The sequence below is a fragment of the Carlito syrichta genome, unplaced genomic scaffold (genome assembly GCF_000164805.1).
Source record: "Carlito syrichta isolate Samal-C Ts95f unplaced genomic scaffold, Tarsius_syrichta-2.0.1 Scaffold302305, whole genome shotgun sequence".
In the NCBI taxonomy this organism is placed as follows: domain Eukaryota; kingdom Metazoa; phylum Chordata; class Mammalia; order Primates; family Tarsiidae; genus Carlito; species Carlito syrichta.
The window spans coordinates 293,654-310,333 of record NW_007246401.1 but is presented as its reverse complement, the minus strand read 5'-3'; the positions used below and the strand labels follow the sequence as shown (position 1 = coordinate 310,333).

The 16,680-nt window shown below is 50.4% G+C and overlaps 1 protein-coding gene across 1 annotated transcript in view; it reads left to right on the top strand.

Annotated features, from left to right (window-relative positions):
• The window catches only part of CUNH12orf56 (chromosome unknown C12orf56 homolog), a 72,101-nt gene extending 56,907 nt beyond the window's left edge, over positions 1-15,194 (top strand). The window contains exons 7-13 of the mRNA XM_008056270.2: positions 5,144-5,250; positions 6,388-6,477; positions 10,343-10,466; positions 11,976-12,050; positions 12,651-12,725; positions 13,587-13,765; positions 15,068-15,194. Coding sequence (XP_008054461.2) covers positions 5,144-5,250; positions 6,388-6,477; positions 10,343-10,466; positions 11,976-12,050; positions 12,651-12,725; positions 13,587-13,765; positions 15,068-15,194 — 777 coding nt within the window. The remainder of the gene's footprint in view (positions 1-5,143; positions 5,251-6,387; positions 6,478-10,342; positions 10,467-11,975; positions 12,051-12,650; positions 12,726-13,586; positions 13,766-15,067) is intronic.
• Positions 15,195-16,680: the final 1,486 nt, after the last annotated feature.

Here is a 16,680-nt window from a genome sequence, read left to right as displayed (position 1 = left end):
TCTCCACGCTTCAGGGGAGGCCTGTGGCCTGCCCGCCACCAGCCGTCAAGACCCTGCAGTCTCAGGGCTCTCTCTAATCCGCAGCCGGCATCCGTCTTCACCCACGTTTGCACAAAGTCAGCACGTGATGATCACCGGTCGACATTTGTGCCTTCTAGTAAGAGTTTTTTTATTTTATTTTTTTTGAGTTGGAGGTCGCCCAGGCTGGAGTGCAGCGGCACACTCATGGCCACCCCAGCATCCACCTACTGGGCTCCGGCGATCCTCCTGCCTCAGCCTTCTAAGGAGCCGGAACTACAGGCGCACGCTACCACGCCCGGCTAATCTTTTGATTTATTGTAGAGGCAAGGTCTCCCCAATTTGCCCAGGCTCTTCTTGAACTCGTGGGCTCAGACAATCCCCTTACCTCGGCCTCCCAAAGTACTGGGATTACAGGCTTGAGCCACCACGCCCAGTCAGGAGTTTTTTATTTAAGCGGTTGTCATAGCTTAAGGTGAGGCAACTTTGTGCTAGGTTTCTTGGAAAACTTAAGGTGGCATGAAGCCCCCTGGGGACCCCATCCCGGGGTAGAGAGATTAGGGATTCTGCCTTAGTCTGTTTTGTGATGCTGTAACAGAATATCACAGGTTGGGTAATTTATGAAGAAAAGAAATTATAAAGAAAGGGTGGGGGCTGAACTCATTTTTTAAGGGGCAGGGTCTCACTCTATTGCTCAGAGTGGAGTGTAGTCGTGCAATCACAGTTTACGGCAGCCTCAACCTCCTGGGGTCAAGTGATCCTCTCACCTCAGCCTCCCAAGTAGCTAGGACTACATGTGTGAGCCACCGTGCCTGACTGATTTTTTTTGTTGTTGGTAGAGACTGGGTCTCACTATATTGACCAGACTGGTCTGGAGCTCTTGACCTCAAGCAATCCTCATACTCCGACTTCTCCAAGTGCTGGGATGACAGGCATGAACCACCGTGCCCGGCTTCTTTTTTAATTTTATTGCAAGTCAGTTTAAAGGATGAGAACACGTTTCAGTGGGTTGACTAACCTCCAAGCTTTGGAAGAATAGACACATCTGTCTGTTTTGCTCAAGATAATGTCTCGTTCTCTAGTGTAATGCCTGCCACGTGTCTGGCAAACACCAGCCACGTGTTCAGTGAGTGTGTATGTGAATAAGCGAGAGAGTTTTCTCAGTGTGTTCTTTGCCAGTCTTTATTTTTCTCCATGAGGGTTTTCCCCAAGTTTTACACTTCGTGGCAAAATGCACACAACACACAATGTACCTTCTTAATCACGTTCGCGTATCCATTACATGGCACTGCGTGCATCCACGTGGCTGTGCAGATCAGTGCCAGCATCTCCCGAACTCTTCATCTTGCCAAACTGAAGCTCTTCATCTGGTAACCAACTTTCCCCTCCCCCTCTCCCCACGTGGGAGCCGGCATTCTGCTTTCTGTCTCTGTGACTCGCATTCTAAGTACCACCCTTTCTGTGACCGGCCCACTTTACTTAGCGTCACATCCTCAAGTTTAACTCAGGCGTAGCCTGGGTCCAGATGGCCTTCCTTTTTACAGCTGAATCGTATTGCCTGGTGTGTGTAGGTGGGTGTAGCTTACACCTTCATCTGCTGGTGGTCACCTGTGCTGCTTCCATGTTTTATCTTTGTTTTTATTATTATTACTGTTTTTGAGTCAGAGTCTCACTCTGTGGCCCAGACTGGAGTGCAGTGGCATGGTCCTGGCCACCGTGGCCTCGACCTGCTTGGCTCAGGGGATCCTTCTGCCTCAGCCTTCCAAGTAGCTGGGACCACAGGCATGCACCACCATGCCCGGCTAATATTTTTAAAATTTTATTCTAGAGACGAGGTCTTGACAAGTCGCCCACTGGTCTCGAATCTCTGGGCTCAGACCATCCTCCCACCTTGGCCTCCCAAAGTGCTGGAATGACAGGGGTGAGCCACCGTGCCCGGCTGCTTCCATGTTTTAGATGTGGATGATGCTGTTATGGACACGAGTGGGCCGCTAGCTCTCTTTGTTCTTTAATTTCTTTTTTATATTTTATTTTAAAGATGTGGAGTACCGTTCAGGATTAGGTATACAAGTGGACGTCATATAGGGAGAATGTGGGCCTCACTTCGGTCCCCACTTTGCCTGCTTTGAGATCAGGAACCCTTACTGATGTTATGTCCCCCCACCTCCACCCTGGCAGCATCCCGCTACTGCCAATCCCTTTCTTGCAGTGTTACGATTAGCTTCCAGGGTCCGCTTATGAGTGAGAACATGGGGTCTTCTGTTCTTTGTTTCTGCGATAGATCACTGAGTATGACGAACTCTAAATCCATCCGAGTCGCTGCGAAGTCCATACGTTTGCCTTCTTATGGCTGTGCACTATTCCGTCTTATTCTTTGTTATTTTAAAGATGTGAGGTACAAGTCAGGACTGGGTGTGTAAGTGGTGAAGTATAGGTGAGGTTTGGGCCTCCCCTTGGAGACCTCACTTTGCCTGGACTGGGATTGTGCACCCTTGTTGATATTGTGTGCCCCCTCCTATCTTTTTAAGCCCCCGCTTTCAGTGTTTAGGGACTTCACTCAAGATTCAGAGCCTTTGCATCACCCGGGAGTTTCCCTTGTGCTCTTGGCCGCCGGCACCCCCCCCCGGCCCCCCCCCCCCCCGCCGGCCTCCTGTAAGACTCGTTTTGCCTCTGAGCCCCCCACTTAGATGGACTCCTGCTTGGAGGACCCTTTTGTGCCTGATCTCTTTTGGTATTATACTTTTGAGATTCTTCCATGTTGCTGCAGGCAGATAGATGGTATTTTATAAGTGAAAATTCCTGAACCAGCAAGAGGCAAGAGATCATCATAATAATCGAACCTTGGCTGGGCACAGTGGCTCATGCCTATGATCCCAGCACTTTGAGAGGCTGAGGAGGGAGGATTGCCTGAGCTTAGGAGTTCAAGACCAGCCTGAGCAACAAAGTGAGACCTCATCTCTGAAAAAAAAAAAAGCCAGACATTGTGGCACGTGCCTGTAGTTCCAGCTAGTCAGGAGGCTGGGGCAGGAGGATCGCCTGAGCCCAGGAGGTCAAGGCTGCGGTGAGCTGTGATCATGCCACTGCACTGAAGTCTGGGCGCCTGAGTGAAACACTGACATAAAAATAAAAAATATAACTAGGCGTGGTAGCACGGACCTACTTGGAAGGCTGAGGCGGAAGGATCGCCGGAGCCCAGCAGGTCGAGGCTGCGGTGGCCGGGAGTGGCCACTGCACTCCAGTCTGGGTGACAGAGTGAGACTCCAACTCAAAAAAATAAAAAATAACAGATACTTACTAAGCACTTATGCTGTGTTAAGCACTGTTTAAGCTTTACAAATGCACACTATTTTATCGAATCCTAGTATCAACTCCATGAAGTGAGATTATAACTCTATGTTAAAGATGAAGAAACTCAGCCTCGGCAACAAAAAAAATTACCCGGGTATGGTGGCGCACATCTGTAGTCCCGGCTACTCAGGAGGCTGAGGTGGAAGGATAGCCTGAGCCCAGGCTGTGGTGAGTCGTGATTGTGCCACTGCACTCCAACCAGGGCGACAGAGTGAGACACCGACCAAAAAAAAAAAAAAAGATGAAGAAAGGGAGTCAAGGGAGTATACACAGTTTGCCAAATGCCACACAACTAACCAGTGGCAGAGCTGGGATTTGATCTCACAAAGCCTGACTCCAGAGTCCATGTGTAACCACGCACTCTGCCAGTGTACTGGGCCATGGGTGGTCCCGCCCACGCCCGAACGTGTCAGGTGTGCACCCTGCCCTCCTCCTGTTCCCTTTTCTCCAGTCCTTCCAGCCCTTCTTTCGCCATCTCCCTGAACGAGGGCATATGTCTGCTTATCTAAACAGAAAGAGCGGCCATTGCGTGACATGTCCCACTAGGGCCGACCTGCCTGACGTCATGGGCCAGGGCTGATTTTCATGCTCGACTTCTCTCTTGAGCCTGGACGGGGACACACAAAAATGGGCTCCCCAGCTGGAAGACAGAGTTTATTTGGGCAGAAATGGCAACCTGCAAGTCCTCTGGACTAGGAGAAGTATTAATGCCATTCTGTGCCATTTGCAAAGGCTAGACTCGAGCTGAGCATTTGTTTCTGTTTTAGTAAACTTTTTTTTTTTGAGTCGGAGTCTCACTGTGTTGCCCAGGCTGGAGTGCAGTGACACAATCACGGCTCACTGCAACCTTGACCTCCTGGACTCAAGCAATCCTCCCTCCTCAGCCTCCCAAGTAGCTGGGATTACAGGCATAAACCACCATGTCTGGCTAATTTTTTATATTTTTTTGTAGAGACGAGGTCTCGCTATGCTGTCCAGGCTGGTCTTGAACTCCCAGGCTCAAGTGATCTTCCTTCCTCAGACTTACAGAGTGCTGGGATTAAAGGTGTGAATCCTTGCACCTGGACAATAAACTTTTTTTTCGGGGCGGGGTTGAGTCTCACTCTGTCGCCCAGGCTGGAGTGCAGTGGCATGCTCATTGCCATTGCAGCCTCGACCTGCTGAGCTCAGGCGAACCTTGTGCCTCAGCCTTCCAAGTAGCTGGAACGACAGGCGTGCGCTACCACGCCCGGCTAATTTTTTGATTGATTGTAGAGACGAGGTCTCGCCAAGTTGCCCAGGCGGGTCTCGAACCCCTGGGCTCAGGCAATCCTCTCACCTCAGCCTCCCAAAGTGCTGGGATTACAGGCGTGAGCCATCGCACCCAGCTCAATAAACGTTTTTAAACAAGAACTTGCCTATTTGTTGTCCATTCGGTCCTCGCAAAGGCCAGATTACCTTGGAGAGGCAGAAATGATAGAGCACCATTTTCCAAGGTGACCGAGTAGCTCGCCCGAGGTCATGCATCTGCTTCCTGATGGTCTTGGGTGTTAAGGATGAGACCGACCTAAACGGGCCTCCCAGCATCCCCCCACCTTGTCCCCAGTACTCGCTTTGGTCCCCAGGACAGCGGTCTCCTGGCTGTAAGTACAAGCACGTCTTCGGTGTGGGTGATGCTCATATGAATGAGACATTGCCACTCACTTCTCCGGTCAAAGAGCACATCATCTCTTTCATAAGGAGGGAGTGTGGACAACGGATACCTTCATTCCACCTCCCTTCCTGCTTGCTTTCTCAGACCAGCGACTTCTTCCATTTCCTGGTGAGCAAGCTTCACGAGTACTTGCCAGAGTCCAGGGACAAGAACGCACTTCAGAATCAGAGCCAGAGGGCTGACGAGCTGGCGTGAGTACTAACTCGATAACCATATATTTTCTTTCCCTAGGGTGTTCAAGGTAGATGCAGGTCACCAAGAAAAACATATGCTGTACCAGTGAGTCATGGTGCTACAAGTCTTGCTTCACATAGATTTTTTTTTTTTTAAGTCAGGGTCTCACTCTGTTGCCCAGGCTGGAGTGCAGTGGCACACTCATGGCCACCGCAGCCTCGACCTGCTGGGCTCAGGCAATCCTCAGCCTCAGCCTCCCGAGTAGCTGGGATTACAGGCGTGTGCCACCACGCCTGGCTAATTTTTTAAATTTATTGTAGACATGAGGTCTCGTTGTGTGCCCAGGCTGGTCTCCAACTCCTGGGCTCAGGCTGCACTTTTGCCTCGGCCTCCCAAAGTGTTGGGATGACAGGCATGAGCCAACACACCCGGCCCACATAGAGTTTTTAAAATAGCATTCATTTTGTTCAATTTCAATAGAACAATGACGTGAAAAACTAGTAATATTTTGTCTGTAGGAGAGACACCTTTCACTGTGTTCTTTTTCTACCTTGGACGTTTTGAGCCAAATAGTACCTATTTGAAATTATTAAATTAAAAAATAATTTTAAAATAAAGTAGCGCTGATTATCCTTAAACACACAAATGAAAAAGAATATTAAAATGACTTAGTCTGGGCGTGGTGGCTCATGCCTATAATCCCAGCACTTTGGGAGGCTGAGACAGGGGGATTGCTTGAGCCCAGGGGTTTGAGACCAGCTTGGGTAGCATAGCGAGACCCCATCTCTACAAAAATAAAAAAGTTTAGCTGGGTGGCACGCACCTTAGTCCCAGGTACTCGGGAGGCTGAGTCAAGAGGATAGCTTGAGCTGAGGAGTTCCAGGCTGTGGAGAGCCAAGATCAGGCCACTGCACTCCAGCCTGGGGGAGAGTGAGAGCTCGGTGCAAAAAAAAAAGCGATCGAATCCCCATATCAGCCATGCATTTGTTTGTGAGTGCTTGCTGCACAGCGGTCCCCGACTTGGCACTTGACAGTGTCCGTCCCTTGCGGTGTGGCCCCTTCCCGTACTTCTTCCTGCGTGGCCAGCTGGGAGCAGTTCTGGCTAGGCTAGTCCTGGAGGGGGACACTGGGCATGCTTCCGCCCTGTTTCCTAGGGCATGCATTGAGATCATCCAGACCCTCGGGCTGATGTTCAGAGAAGCAGAGACGGAGTCCTCGCGCCTCAGCACGCTGACAGCCAAGAGGTGAGGGCCCTGGAGGCACTGGGACCTCGGAGTTGCCGCCACCGACTCTTCCTGCAAGCGTCTCCCGAAACTCACTGCCCTCCTGCGTATCGGCTCAACCCCTCTCAGCTTGTCTCTCTCATTTCTCTGCTTCCTTCCCGCAGGTTAACTGGAGCATGCTGGCTTCTCTCTGTCCCCCTGGACTATTAGGGGACAAAGGTTTTCGTAGCATGATGTTTTCCCTTGTGCTTAGTCTAGTGAACTTGAAAAAGACCAAGCGGCCCGTCATACATTAAGAGACCGGGGATCTGCCTAGAACTTTCCGGATCATCTCAGATCCACACAACAGAAGATCGCAAAAGCAGGAGGCCTGTAGCCTCATTGACTGTTGAATCACGTGACCTTGGGGTGAATGACCTTGGAGGGCTTAGTAATGGATTGCATGAGTTGCTGTGATAGAGACCCCCTAACATGTGTGGCCCCAGGAAGCCAGGACTGTGTGTCTCCCTCACCTAACAGCTCAGTGTGGACCACGGGCTTCCTCCACAGGCCAGCCAGGGCCCTGGCATCCTTCCCTCTTGTTACTCCACCGCCTTTGTCATGCTGTCTTTGTCCTCACGGTGGAAGCCAGCTGACCTGGTGGACGCGGCCATGGCCCAAGCTGTACCAGTCTTCTGTTGCCATGTAACGAATTACCACCAATGTAGTGGCTTAAAACAACACGCATTTCTTATCTCCCAGTGTCTGTGGGTCGGGATTGGGCCCGGTTTAGCAGGACCCCTGCTCAGCTCTCTCAAGGCCTCAGGGTGTCCGTGGGGCTGCAGCCTCGCTGACTCCGTGATTCTCTTCCAAGCTCGTCCGGGTGCTCCCCGGCAGAATCCATCTCCTTGCGGCTGTAGGATGCCAGTGGTCGCTTCTTGGCAGAAGAACATCCCGGAGCTCAGGGTGGACCTCAGCTCTCTCCTACGGCTCACCAGATTAGATTGGGCCCTCAGGAAAATCTCCTTTTGACGTACTCAGAAGTCAGCTCGTTAAGGGCCTTGATGCTTTCAGAATTGCTTCCGCTTTCCCGTCTAACATAATGTAGTCACAGGAGCGATTGTCAAGCGTATCCAAGGCGCTGCCCACGCTTGGGGAAGGGGGCCACAGGTGGTACCCCAGTGGGCTGGGAGGCTCGGAGGCCGGGCGGGGATTTGCCTACATGGACACAGGCTGACCCATGACACTGTGAAATATAGCCCTTCAGAGCCTGCATTTCAAAAGTTACTTTAATACGTTCAAAATTCACATATTGGAAATAATCTAAATAATGACTATATGAAACTACTGGAACTTTTTTCTTTTAGAAAAGGGCTTACATTTATTTTATTTATGTATTTACTTTTGAGTGGAGCTCTCCTTCACCCTAGCTGGAGTGCAGTGACTCGATCACGGCTCATGGCGGTGTCGACCTCCTGGGCTCAGTCGATCCTTCTGCCTCCCAAACAGCTGGGACTACAGGTGCACACCACCACACCCTGTTATTTATTTATTTATGTTTAAATATAAATGAGGTCTTGCTAGGTTACCCAGCCTGGTCTCAAACTCCTGGGCTCAAGCAGTCCTCCTGCCTCAGCCTCCCAAAATGCTGGGATTACGTGTGTGAGCCACTGTGCCCAGCCAGAATTATTCTTAAGACTATGATGTCAATCCTCTAACAAGTTTCTATTCTCAAGATGAAACTATCATTTTGATTGCAATTCTTCTATTATTGGCCTAGTGGGTTTTTAATTGAGTTGGCAGAAAGGGTATATTTCAAATTAAATTCCACTTGAGGAAATAATTATTTATCTCAGCATTTTCCTCTTTATTATTTTCATAAGTGGAGATTTATTAGTCCAGTCTACTTTGCTGTATTCTTCTTGAAATGGTTCACATTCTTCCATCTCCTAGTATTGTGAGGGTTGAATTTATCTATCACACAGCAAGTGACCCAGAACTTGACAGTTCCTTTTCTTAGCCTTGGATATAGAACTAGTACTGAAACTATGCTGCCCAGGCTGGTCTTGAATTCCTGGGCTCAAACAATCCTCCCACCTGAGCCTCCCAAATTGCTGGGATTAAGGTATGAGCCACCGTGCCCGGCCGACTTTGATTTTGATTGACATCAGGCTTGATCTCACTTATCTGTGGAACTGAAAAAAGTCAAACACACAGAAACAGAGAGAGTACAGTGGTGGTTGTCAGAGGCTTAGGGCAGGCGAGGAGCTGGGAGCTGTTGGCCAAAGGGTGCAAAGTGTCAGCTCTCAGAAGGGCGAAATTCAAGAGACCTATTGTACAACATGGTGGTTGTAGCTGATAATAACGTCCCGTTTACCTGGAAATCGCAGAGACGCAAGTCTACATGTTCTCCCTCCACAAAGATAAGTGTTGAGGTGATGCACACGTTAAGTTGCTCGACACTCCACGATGTGTACATATTGGAAAACGCCATGTCATACACCACAAATATACACGATTTTTATTTGTCCGTTAAAAGGACAATGTGAAAGCCAGTGTGGTCGTGGTCTATAGTCCCACTACTTGGGATGCTGAGGCAAAAGGATTGCTTGAGGCCAGGAGTTTAGACCTGCCGGGGCAATGTAGTGAGACCCCATCTCAAAAAAAAAAAAAAGACCGGGTGTGGTGGCTCACACATTTAATCCCACCTCTTTGGGAGACCGAGGTGGAAGGACTGCTAGAGCCCAGGAGTTTGAGACCAGTCTGGGCAGCATAGCAGGACCCCATCTCTTCCAAAAAAAACAAAACAAAACTGGTGTGGTGGCACACCTGGTGTGGTCCCAGCTACTTTGGAGGCTGAGGCAGGAGGACCACATGAGCCCAGAAATTGGAGGCTACAGGGAGCTGTGATTGTTCCATTGCACTCCAGCTTGGGCAACAGAGTGAGACCCTGACTCAAAAACAAAAAACAAAAAACAACCTTAAAAAAAACAAACAAAAAACCCACTGCATCCTGTTTATCCAGAAGACAAACAATGCCTATCAGTGTATTAAGGCCTCTGACAAGTCCTGTAGTCAATACATGCAGTGACCTTGGTTGAGCCAAGTATTTCCCATACTTCCCCTGACCACAGAATCCCTCTCTCTCTTTTTAAATTTTCTTTTGAGTTGGAGCCTCACTCTGTTGCCCAGGCTGGAGTGCAGTGACACGCTCATGGTCACCTCAGCATCAACCTGCTAGGCTCCGGCGATCCTTCCGCCTCAGCCTTCCAAGTAGCTGGAACTACGGTGCGCGCTATCACGCCCGGCTAATTTTTTGATTTATCATAGAGATGAGAGCTTGCCAAGTTGCCTGGGCTGGTCTCGAACCCGCGGGCTCAGGCAGCCCACTCGCCTCGGCCTCCCAAAGTGCTGGGATGACGGACTGAGCCACCGAGCCCGGCCCTCTCTCTCTTTTTTTAAGTTTTCAAAGTGTATTAGAAAAAGAAGGGAGAAAAGAAATGGAGACATGCCAGAGTTGGCACGGGCAAAAGAAATCGCCACAGAATCTCTTTTGACTGTAATGCCATTTAGAATTAATAATCTATAAAAAACCCTTTGGAAAGTATTGCTATATCTAAGGGCGATTTCACCCCGACCTCCCTTAAATCCAGATTTTCTAAGCTTTCCAAGCTATGTGTGCTTCAAGAATGACATTTTCTCTGAGCTCAAGGACCAGCAAATCACATTTCCACTTACAATTCTCATCTCTAGATGTTCCTCTACATGTCCAAAGGTCTAGAGGTTCAGTCAAAGATGGTCTGCAATGCTTGATTCTTTAAGTATAAGTACATTCCGTGTATTCCTGACTTCACTGTTGTTTTTCCCCAAAACTTCACTCATTCACTGCCTTTGATCTGTTTTTCAGGGGAGCGCTATTTACTCTCCTGGTCATTCTAATCAGCAAGCCTCAGGTCCCAAGGCCTTGTTCCGTGACTGACACCCAGGCGGTGGCTGACTCAACTTTGGCCGAAACATCTTTGGATGAGGAGGTGAGGCAAGAATTTGGGGGTAAGCTACCATATACAGGGACCCCAGCTGCTTCTCTTTGAAGGTGGATCACAACACTGTGGAATGTAGAGACGTGATTAATTCAAGAATAGGTGTTTTGGCATTAACCTCAAAACTTTGACACCTATCGTATCCATTGCAATACATCCATTTTATCTGTTTTAAGGTACATGTACTAAGGAAAATAATTAGCACTCTTTATCAATTAGATAAATCTGTCACTGTCTGTCTCTAAAATACAGATGTACAGGTAATCCATAGACGGGTACAGTGGGTGAAAAGTCACTGTCTTAGAGATTTTAGGGTTCGCGTTCAAGTTTAGTTTACAGGAATCTCCCTACAGATGAGCTGTGTAAACCCTCAGTGAGAGTTTCGTGTTTCTCTAAGGTTGTACTAAGACATTAGGAATATCAGACTACCTAGAAAGCTTCTGAGAGAATTAATCAACTTATGATTTGTTTGTTTTGAGCCAGGGCAACAGAATTGTTTTTAAAGGATGGAACATGATTTGATAGCTCTTAAGCATGCAATAAGAGTTATGGTTTAAGGCCGGGCATGTTGGCTCATGCCTATAATCCCAGCACTTTGGGAGGACGAGGTGAGAGGATTGCCTGAGCCCACAGGTTCGAGACCAGCCTGGGAACTTGGCAAGACCACGTCTCTACAATAAATCCAAAAAATTAGCCAGACGTGGTGGCGCATACCTGTAGTTCTAGCTCCTTGGAAGGCTGAGGCGGAAGGATTGCCAGAGCCCAGCAGGTCGACGCTGGGGTGGCCGTGAGTGTGCCACTGCACTCCAGCCCCTGCAACAGGAGTGAGACTCTGACTCAAAAAAAAAAAAAGAGGGTTTAGAAAACCCATGCACTCATTCACTCAGGAAATATTTGTTGCATGTCTATTATGAGCAAACAGTGTGAGAGACAGTGGGGTCAAACCAGTCAGCAAACAGAGGCAACCTCGACCTTCATTAATTTACAGTCTGCTGGGAGAGACAGACGTAAACCAGGTGTATCCATAACACACAATAACAGACTGTGTTAAGTGTCATTAATGCCACCGTCAATGGTGGGGTGAGGGTTGCGATGGAGCCAGGTCCCAGATGGGCAGAGCTGTCAGGAGGCGAGGCTTGGCGCAGTGGCTCCCTGCTTTGGGAGGCGAGGCGAGCGGATCGCTTGAAGGCAGGAGTTCAAGATGAGCCTGGGCAACAGAGCTAGACACCCTCTCTACAAAAAAAGGGGGAGGGGATTCTCTGGGCTGTTGTATCTCCCCCGCCCCTGGCCTACTTTTGGGGACATTATTAAGTGTGTAGCCTTTTTTTAAGAACCACTTTCTTGAGCATGACTGAACCAAAGGGAACGGGAAGACAGATGATGGAGTTATATTTTCAGTTAATCAAACATTCTTTTATAAGTGACTAAAGGAAACCAAGGGACATTATCATTTTTTGTCTCAGCCTATGATATTGTATTGATTTTTCTTGAAAATTCTAGTTACAGAGGCTTATTCTGGAATATACAGACACAGCTACAACCCTTTTATATGAGATTCTTCTTGTCTTTCAGCAGGTACAACTTTTTATTATATATGTTATATGGCTATGTATTATATGACTGATCTAGATGATGAGAGTCATGTATGATGTGATTATATGATTAATGATGCACCCAAAATGCTTGTCTTAGAGAAGTTCTAACAAACTGGATGCCTTTTTTCTTTTTTCTTTTTTGAGTTGGAGACTCACTCTGTCGCCCAGGCTGGTGGGCAGTAGCACGCTCACGGCCACTGCAGCCTTGACCTGCTAGGCTCCAGCGATCCTTCTGCCTCAGCCTTCCAAGTAGCTGGAACTACAGATGAGCGCTACCATGCCCAGCTCATTTTTTATTTACTGTAGAGACAAGGTCTTGCTGAGTTGTCTGGGCTGGTCTCGAACCCGTGAGCTCAGGCAATCCCCTCGCCTCGGCCTCCCTAAGTGCTGGGATGACAGGCTGAGCCACCAAGCCCGGCCCTGGCTGCTTTCAATGACGTTACCTTTGCTCTTAGGGCTCATCTAGCTAAGTTTCCAAAATACTGATTTTAGGGATTGAAAGGAGCAGGATAAAGATGTGCGTGAGAATGACAGAGCTTGAACTGCATGGCTCTCCCTGGCTTGTTTCCTTGGGTCATAGGGAAATCTTGGCTTGGGAGCCACCGAGTTTGCCGTCGGCTGGGTGATGTCCTTTCTACAAAGCTTTCCTCCCACAGTAAGTATCCAGAAGGAAAAACAAGATCACCCCCCCAGCCTCATAAAACACATGCGCTTGTGCCTACTTAATGCCACACACATTTTTTTCTTTGACGTAACCAGGTTTATCAACCAGAAGTACAATGTAAAGTTGATCGTTTTAATATGTAATTAGAATACAGTGTTTTTACATCTGGGACCTGGCTGTTTAAGGGACTGAAATGATATATATAGATTTATAAATCTATATATATTTTAAAATATATTTTTTGAGTTGTGTCGCCCAGGCTGGAGTGCTGTGGCACACTTGCAGCCACCGAAGCCTCGACCTGCTGGGCTCAGGGGATCCTTCCGCCTCAGCCTTCTGAGTAGTTGGAACTACAGGCACACTACACCACGCCCAGCTAATTTTTTTATTTATTGTAGAGAGGAGGTCTCGCCAAGTTGGCTGGGCTGGTCTCGAACCCGCAGGCTCAGGCAGTTCTCTTGCCCCCTCCCCAAAGTGCTGGGATGACAGGCTGAGCCACCGCACCCACCCTGACCAGGGGCTTTAGCGGGCCCTTTCAGGAAAGTGGCTGTCGCCTCTTTCACCTGATTTCTCTGAAGGTCAGACTCAACTCAGCCGGGGCTTGGTGACATGAAATGCTAGCGTGGGCAACTCTGTTTGGATTTCAAGTCTGGCCTGCTGGGCCCAGGTGCAAAGCTTGGTCCAAAACCACGGCCCTGTCGTGTGGACTTGACCCGGTGGCCTGTTGGCAGAAAACAGGCGAGGAGGGCGAGGGCGGGGCGAGGGCTCCGCCTTGGTTTCTAGCCAGGCCTTGCGCTGGATGGTGGCCTCTGCGCTGCCTGCAGCCCACGGCCACTGCGCTTCCCTGTCCAGGTGTCTTTTGTGGCTCGTGTCGTGGCACGCATGACCAGGGGGCTTTCGGGCCCGCGTCTGCCACTGAATCCCTGCCAGGCCGTGCTCCTGTACCAGCAGCTCTACGCGCTCAGAAGCTGCCTGCAGCACGGCGGGGCCCTGGCAGCCAGCATCAGGGACAACCACCGAGAGGAGTTCCGGTGAGAAAACACCCGAGTCGAGTCTGCGGGAAAACTCCCTCGCTTCCTCTGTTTGATTCGGGGTCTCACACCGTCACCCAGGCTGGAGGGCAGCGGCACCATCACAGCTCACTGTGGCCTTCACCTCCTGGGCTCCAGCGAGCCTCCCGCCTCAGCCTCCTGAGTAGCTCGGGCTACAGGCACATGCCATCACACCTGGCTAATTTTTTGTTTTTGTTAGAGATGTGGCCTGGCTATGTTGTCCAGGCTGGTCTTGAACTCCTGGGCTCAAGTGATCCTCCTGCCTCAGCCTCCGAAAGTGCTGGGACTACAGGCATACGCCATGACACTTGGCTAATTTTCAATTTTTTGTAAAGATGTGGCCTGGCTATGTTGCCCAGGCTGGTCTTGAAGTCCTCGGCTCAAGTGATCCTCCCGCTTCAGCCTCCCAAAATACTGGCATTCCAGGTGTGGGCCACCACGCCCAGCAACTTTACTCCCCTCTGATTTTTCATGCACACCTGCAACGTGGCCCCATTCTTAGAAGATTAGGTGATGACAGGCAGTTCCATTTTTGGTTTTAGTGTTTTGCTTTGGTCTGACATGAGGTGGGTTTGGGGCGCTGTGTGGAGTATGTTCCCAGGCCAGAAAGAAACTCAGGAATATCAGACTGTTTTGAGGAGTTTTTGGCTCACTGTCTTTGTTGCAGCCTGCATCTCACAGAAGTAGGAATGAGGCCAGGCGTGGTGGCGTAGGCCTGTAATACCAGCACTTTGAGGGCCGAGGTGGGAGGATCGCCCGAGCCAGGAGGTTGAGGCTGCAGTGAGCTGTGATTGTGCCACTGCACTCCAGCCTGGGGGACAGAGTGAGGCCCCAAGTGAAAAGAAAAAAAAAGACGATCTCACCTGCAGAGATTGTCTCCATTTTTCTGAGTGGCTCCAGGACTGTGATGGTGTTTTAAAAGCCCGCAGGTGGTTCCCATGAGCATCTGGGCTGAGAACCCTTCTTTAAGTCCTCCAAGGGTGGCTGAAGGCCTCCCCGCTCAGCTTGTCCCACTGAGGCCTGGGGAGGAGCCCCAGTCGCCTCTTGACTCAGCCCGGCGTCACCCTGTCACCCCAGCCCCCTGCTGTGCCTTGCCTGAGAAGCCGGGGTCAGGAGCCTCAGCCACCCCGTGGTGACAGTCCACCTGTCCGAGATCCGGGCGAAGCTGGAGCGGGCAGTGCCGGCCGGGTCTCGGGCTGAAACCCCCACCCCGCCTGACGCCCCGAAGGGACAGTGACAGCGCCAGGGCTGACATTGTTTCATTCCGCCCACGGGCTGCAGGTACTTCATCCACGGGGCGGCCCTGGGGGAAAGGCTCCCCCGCAGCTACCCCATCGCCCGGCCGACCACGCAGCTGCTCCTTGAGGTGGTGAGGCTGATGGAGCAGAGGCCACGTGGAAGGCGCTGACGGGGCCACGAGTCAGCTGGGCGTCGACATCCACGAGAGGCTTTGGATGCGCTTGCCGCCTGGTCGTCCCTGAGTGCCATCAGCAGAGCTTGTCTTGGAGTGGCCCGTTGACACCTAAGAGACGGTTGAGAGTGACTTACGACTTACCTGTCGCCAGGACCCCAAGTCTGCTCTAACATGCCGCAGGGGTGTTAAAAGGGGTCATTCTCCAGCGAAAAATAAAGACACTTCCCAAAGACCCAAACCCTGTGAAGGGATCAGAAGGCGATGGAGGGCATCTCACCGGATGGGGACGCGGGTCGCCGCTGTAGGTGGGGCCGCCAAAGAGGAGTGGTGGGGCACGTCCATGACAAAGGGGCCTTCAAGAAAGGAGGGTTGCAGGGTGCTCAGTCCAGTGACAGCAATCCTCATGGGAGGACAAGCAGGAGAGCACACGGATGAGGAGCTGGGACGTCCCTCTGTAGACACATGCTGCCACGCATCCAAGTTCCTGGGGACTCAGCCAGCAGCCCCTCTGAGCCTCCAGGACAGAGGCATTGTCCACGCACGGATATTTAAACGAAAAGCCTTCACGGGCCACATGGTGGCTCACACCTGTCATCCTGGCACTTTGGGAGGCCAAGGCAGGAGGATGACTTGAGCCCGGGATTTTGAGACCTTGTCTCTACAAAAAAATTTAGGCTGGGCTCGGTGGCTCAGCCTGTCATCCTAGCACTTTGGGACACTGAGGCAAGTGAATTGCCTGAGCCTGCAGGTTGGAGACCAGCTCAGGCAACTTGGCAAGGCCTCGTCTCTACAATAAATAAGTAAATAAATTAGCCGGGCGTGGTAGTGCGAGCCAGTTGTTCTGGCTACTTGGAAGGCTGAGGTGGAAGGATGGCTGGAGCCGAGCTGGTCAGTGCTGGGGTGGCTGCAAGTGTGCCACTGCACTCCAGCCTGGGTGACTGAGTGAGTCTCCAACTACAAATAAATACATAGATAAAAATTAAAAAATAAAAAATTAGCTGGGCATGGCGGTGCATGCCTTTAGTCCCAGCTACTCTGAAGGCTGAGGCAGGAGAATCACCTGAACCCAGGGGGTTGAGGCTGTGGTGAGCTGTGATTGTGCCACTGCACTCCAGCCTGGGCGACACGGTGAGACTCCACTTCTGAAAAAATTCAGATCTGTGTATTTTCTCTCTATTGGCAGCTACAACCACCAGAGGGCACAGTGGGACCAGGAAGAAGAAATAAAGGCAAAACTTCATTCTCACCGTGGAGTGTTTAGATTTGCTTGTTTATATTTACTTTTTTCAAGTTGGGGTCTCACTCTGTCGCCCAGCCTGGAGTGCAGTGGTGCGCTCACGGTTCACTGCAGCTCGACTTCCTGGGTTCAAGCATTTGTCCTGCCTCAGCCTCCCGAGTAGCTGGGGTTACAGGCACTCGCCACCATGCCCTAATTTTTTTTTTTGTAGAAATGAGGTCTCGTTATGTTGCCCAGGCTGGT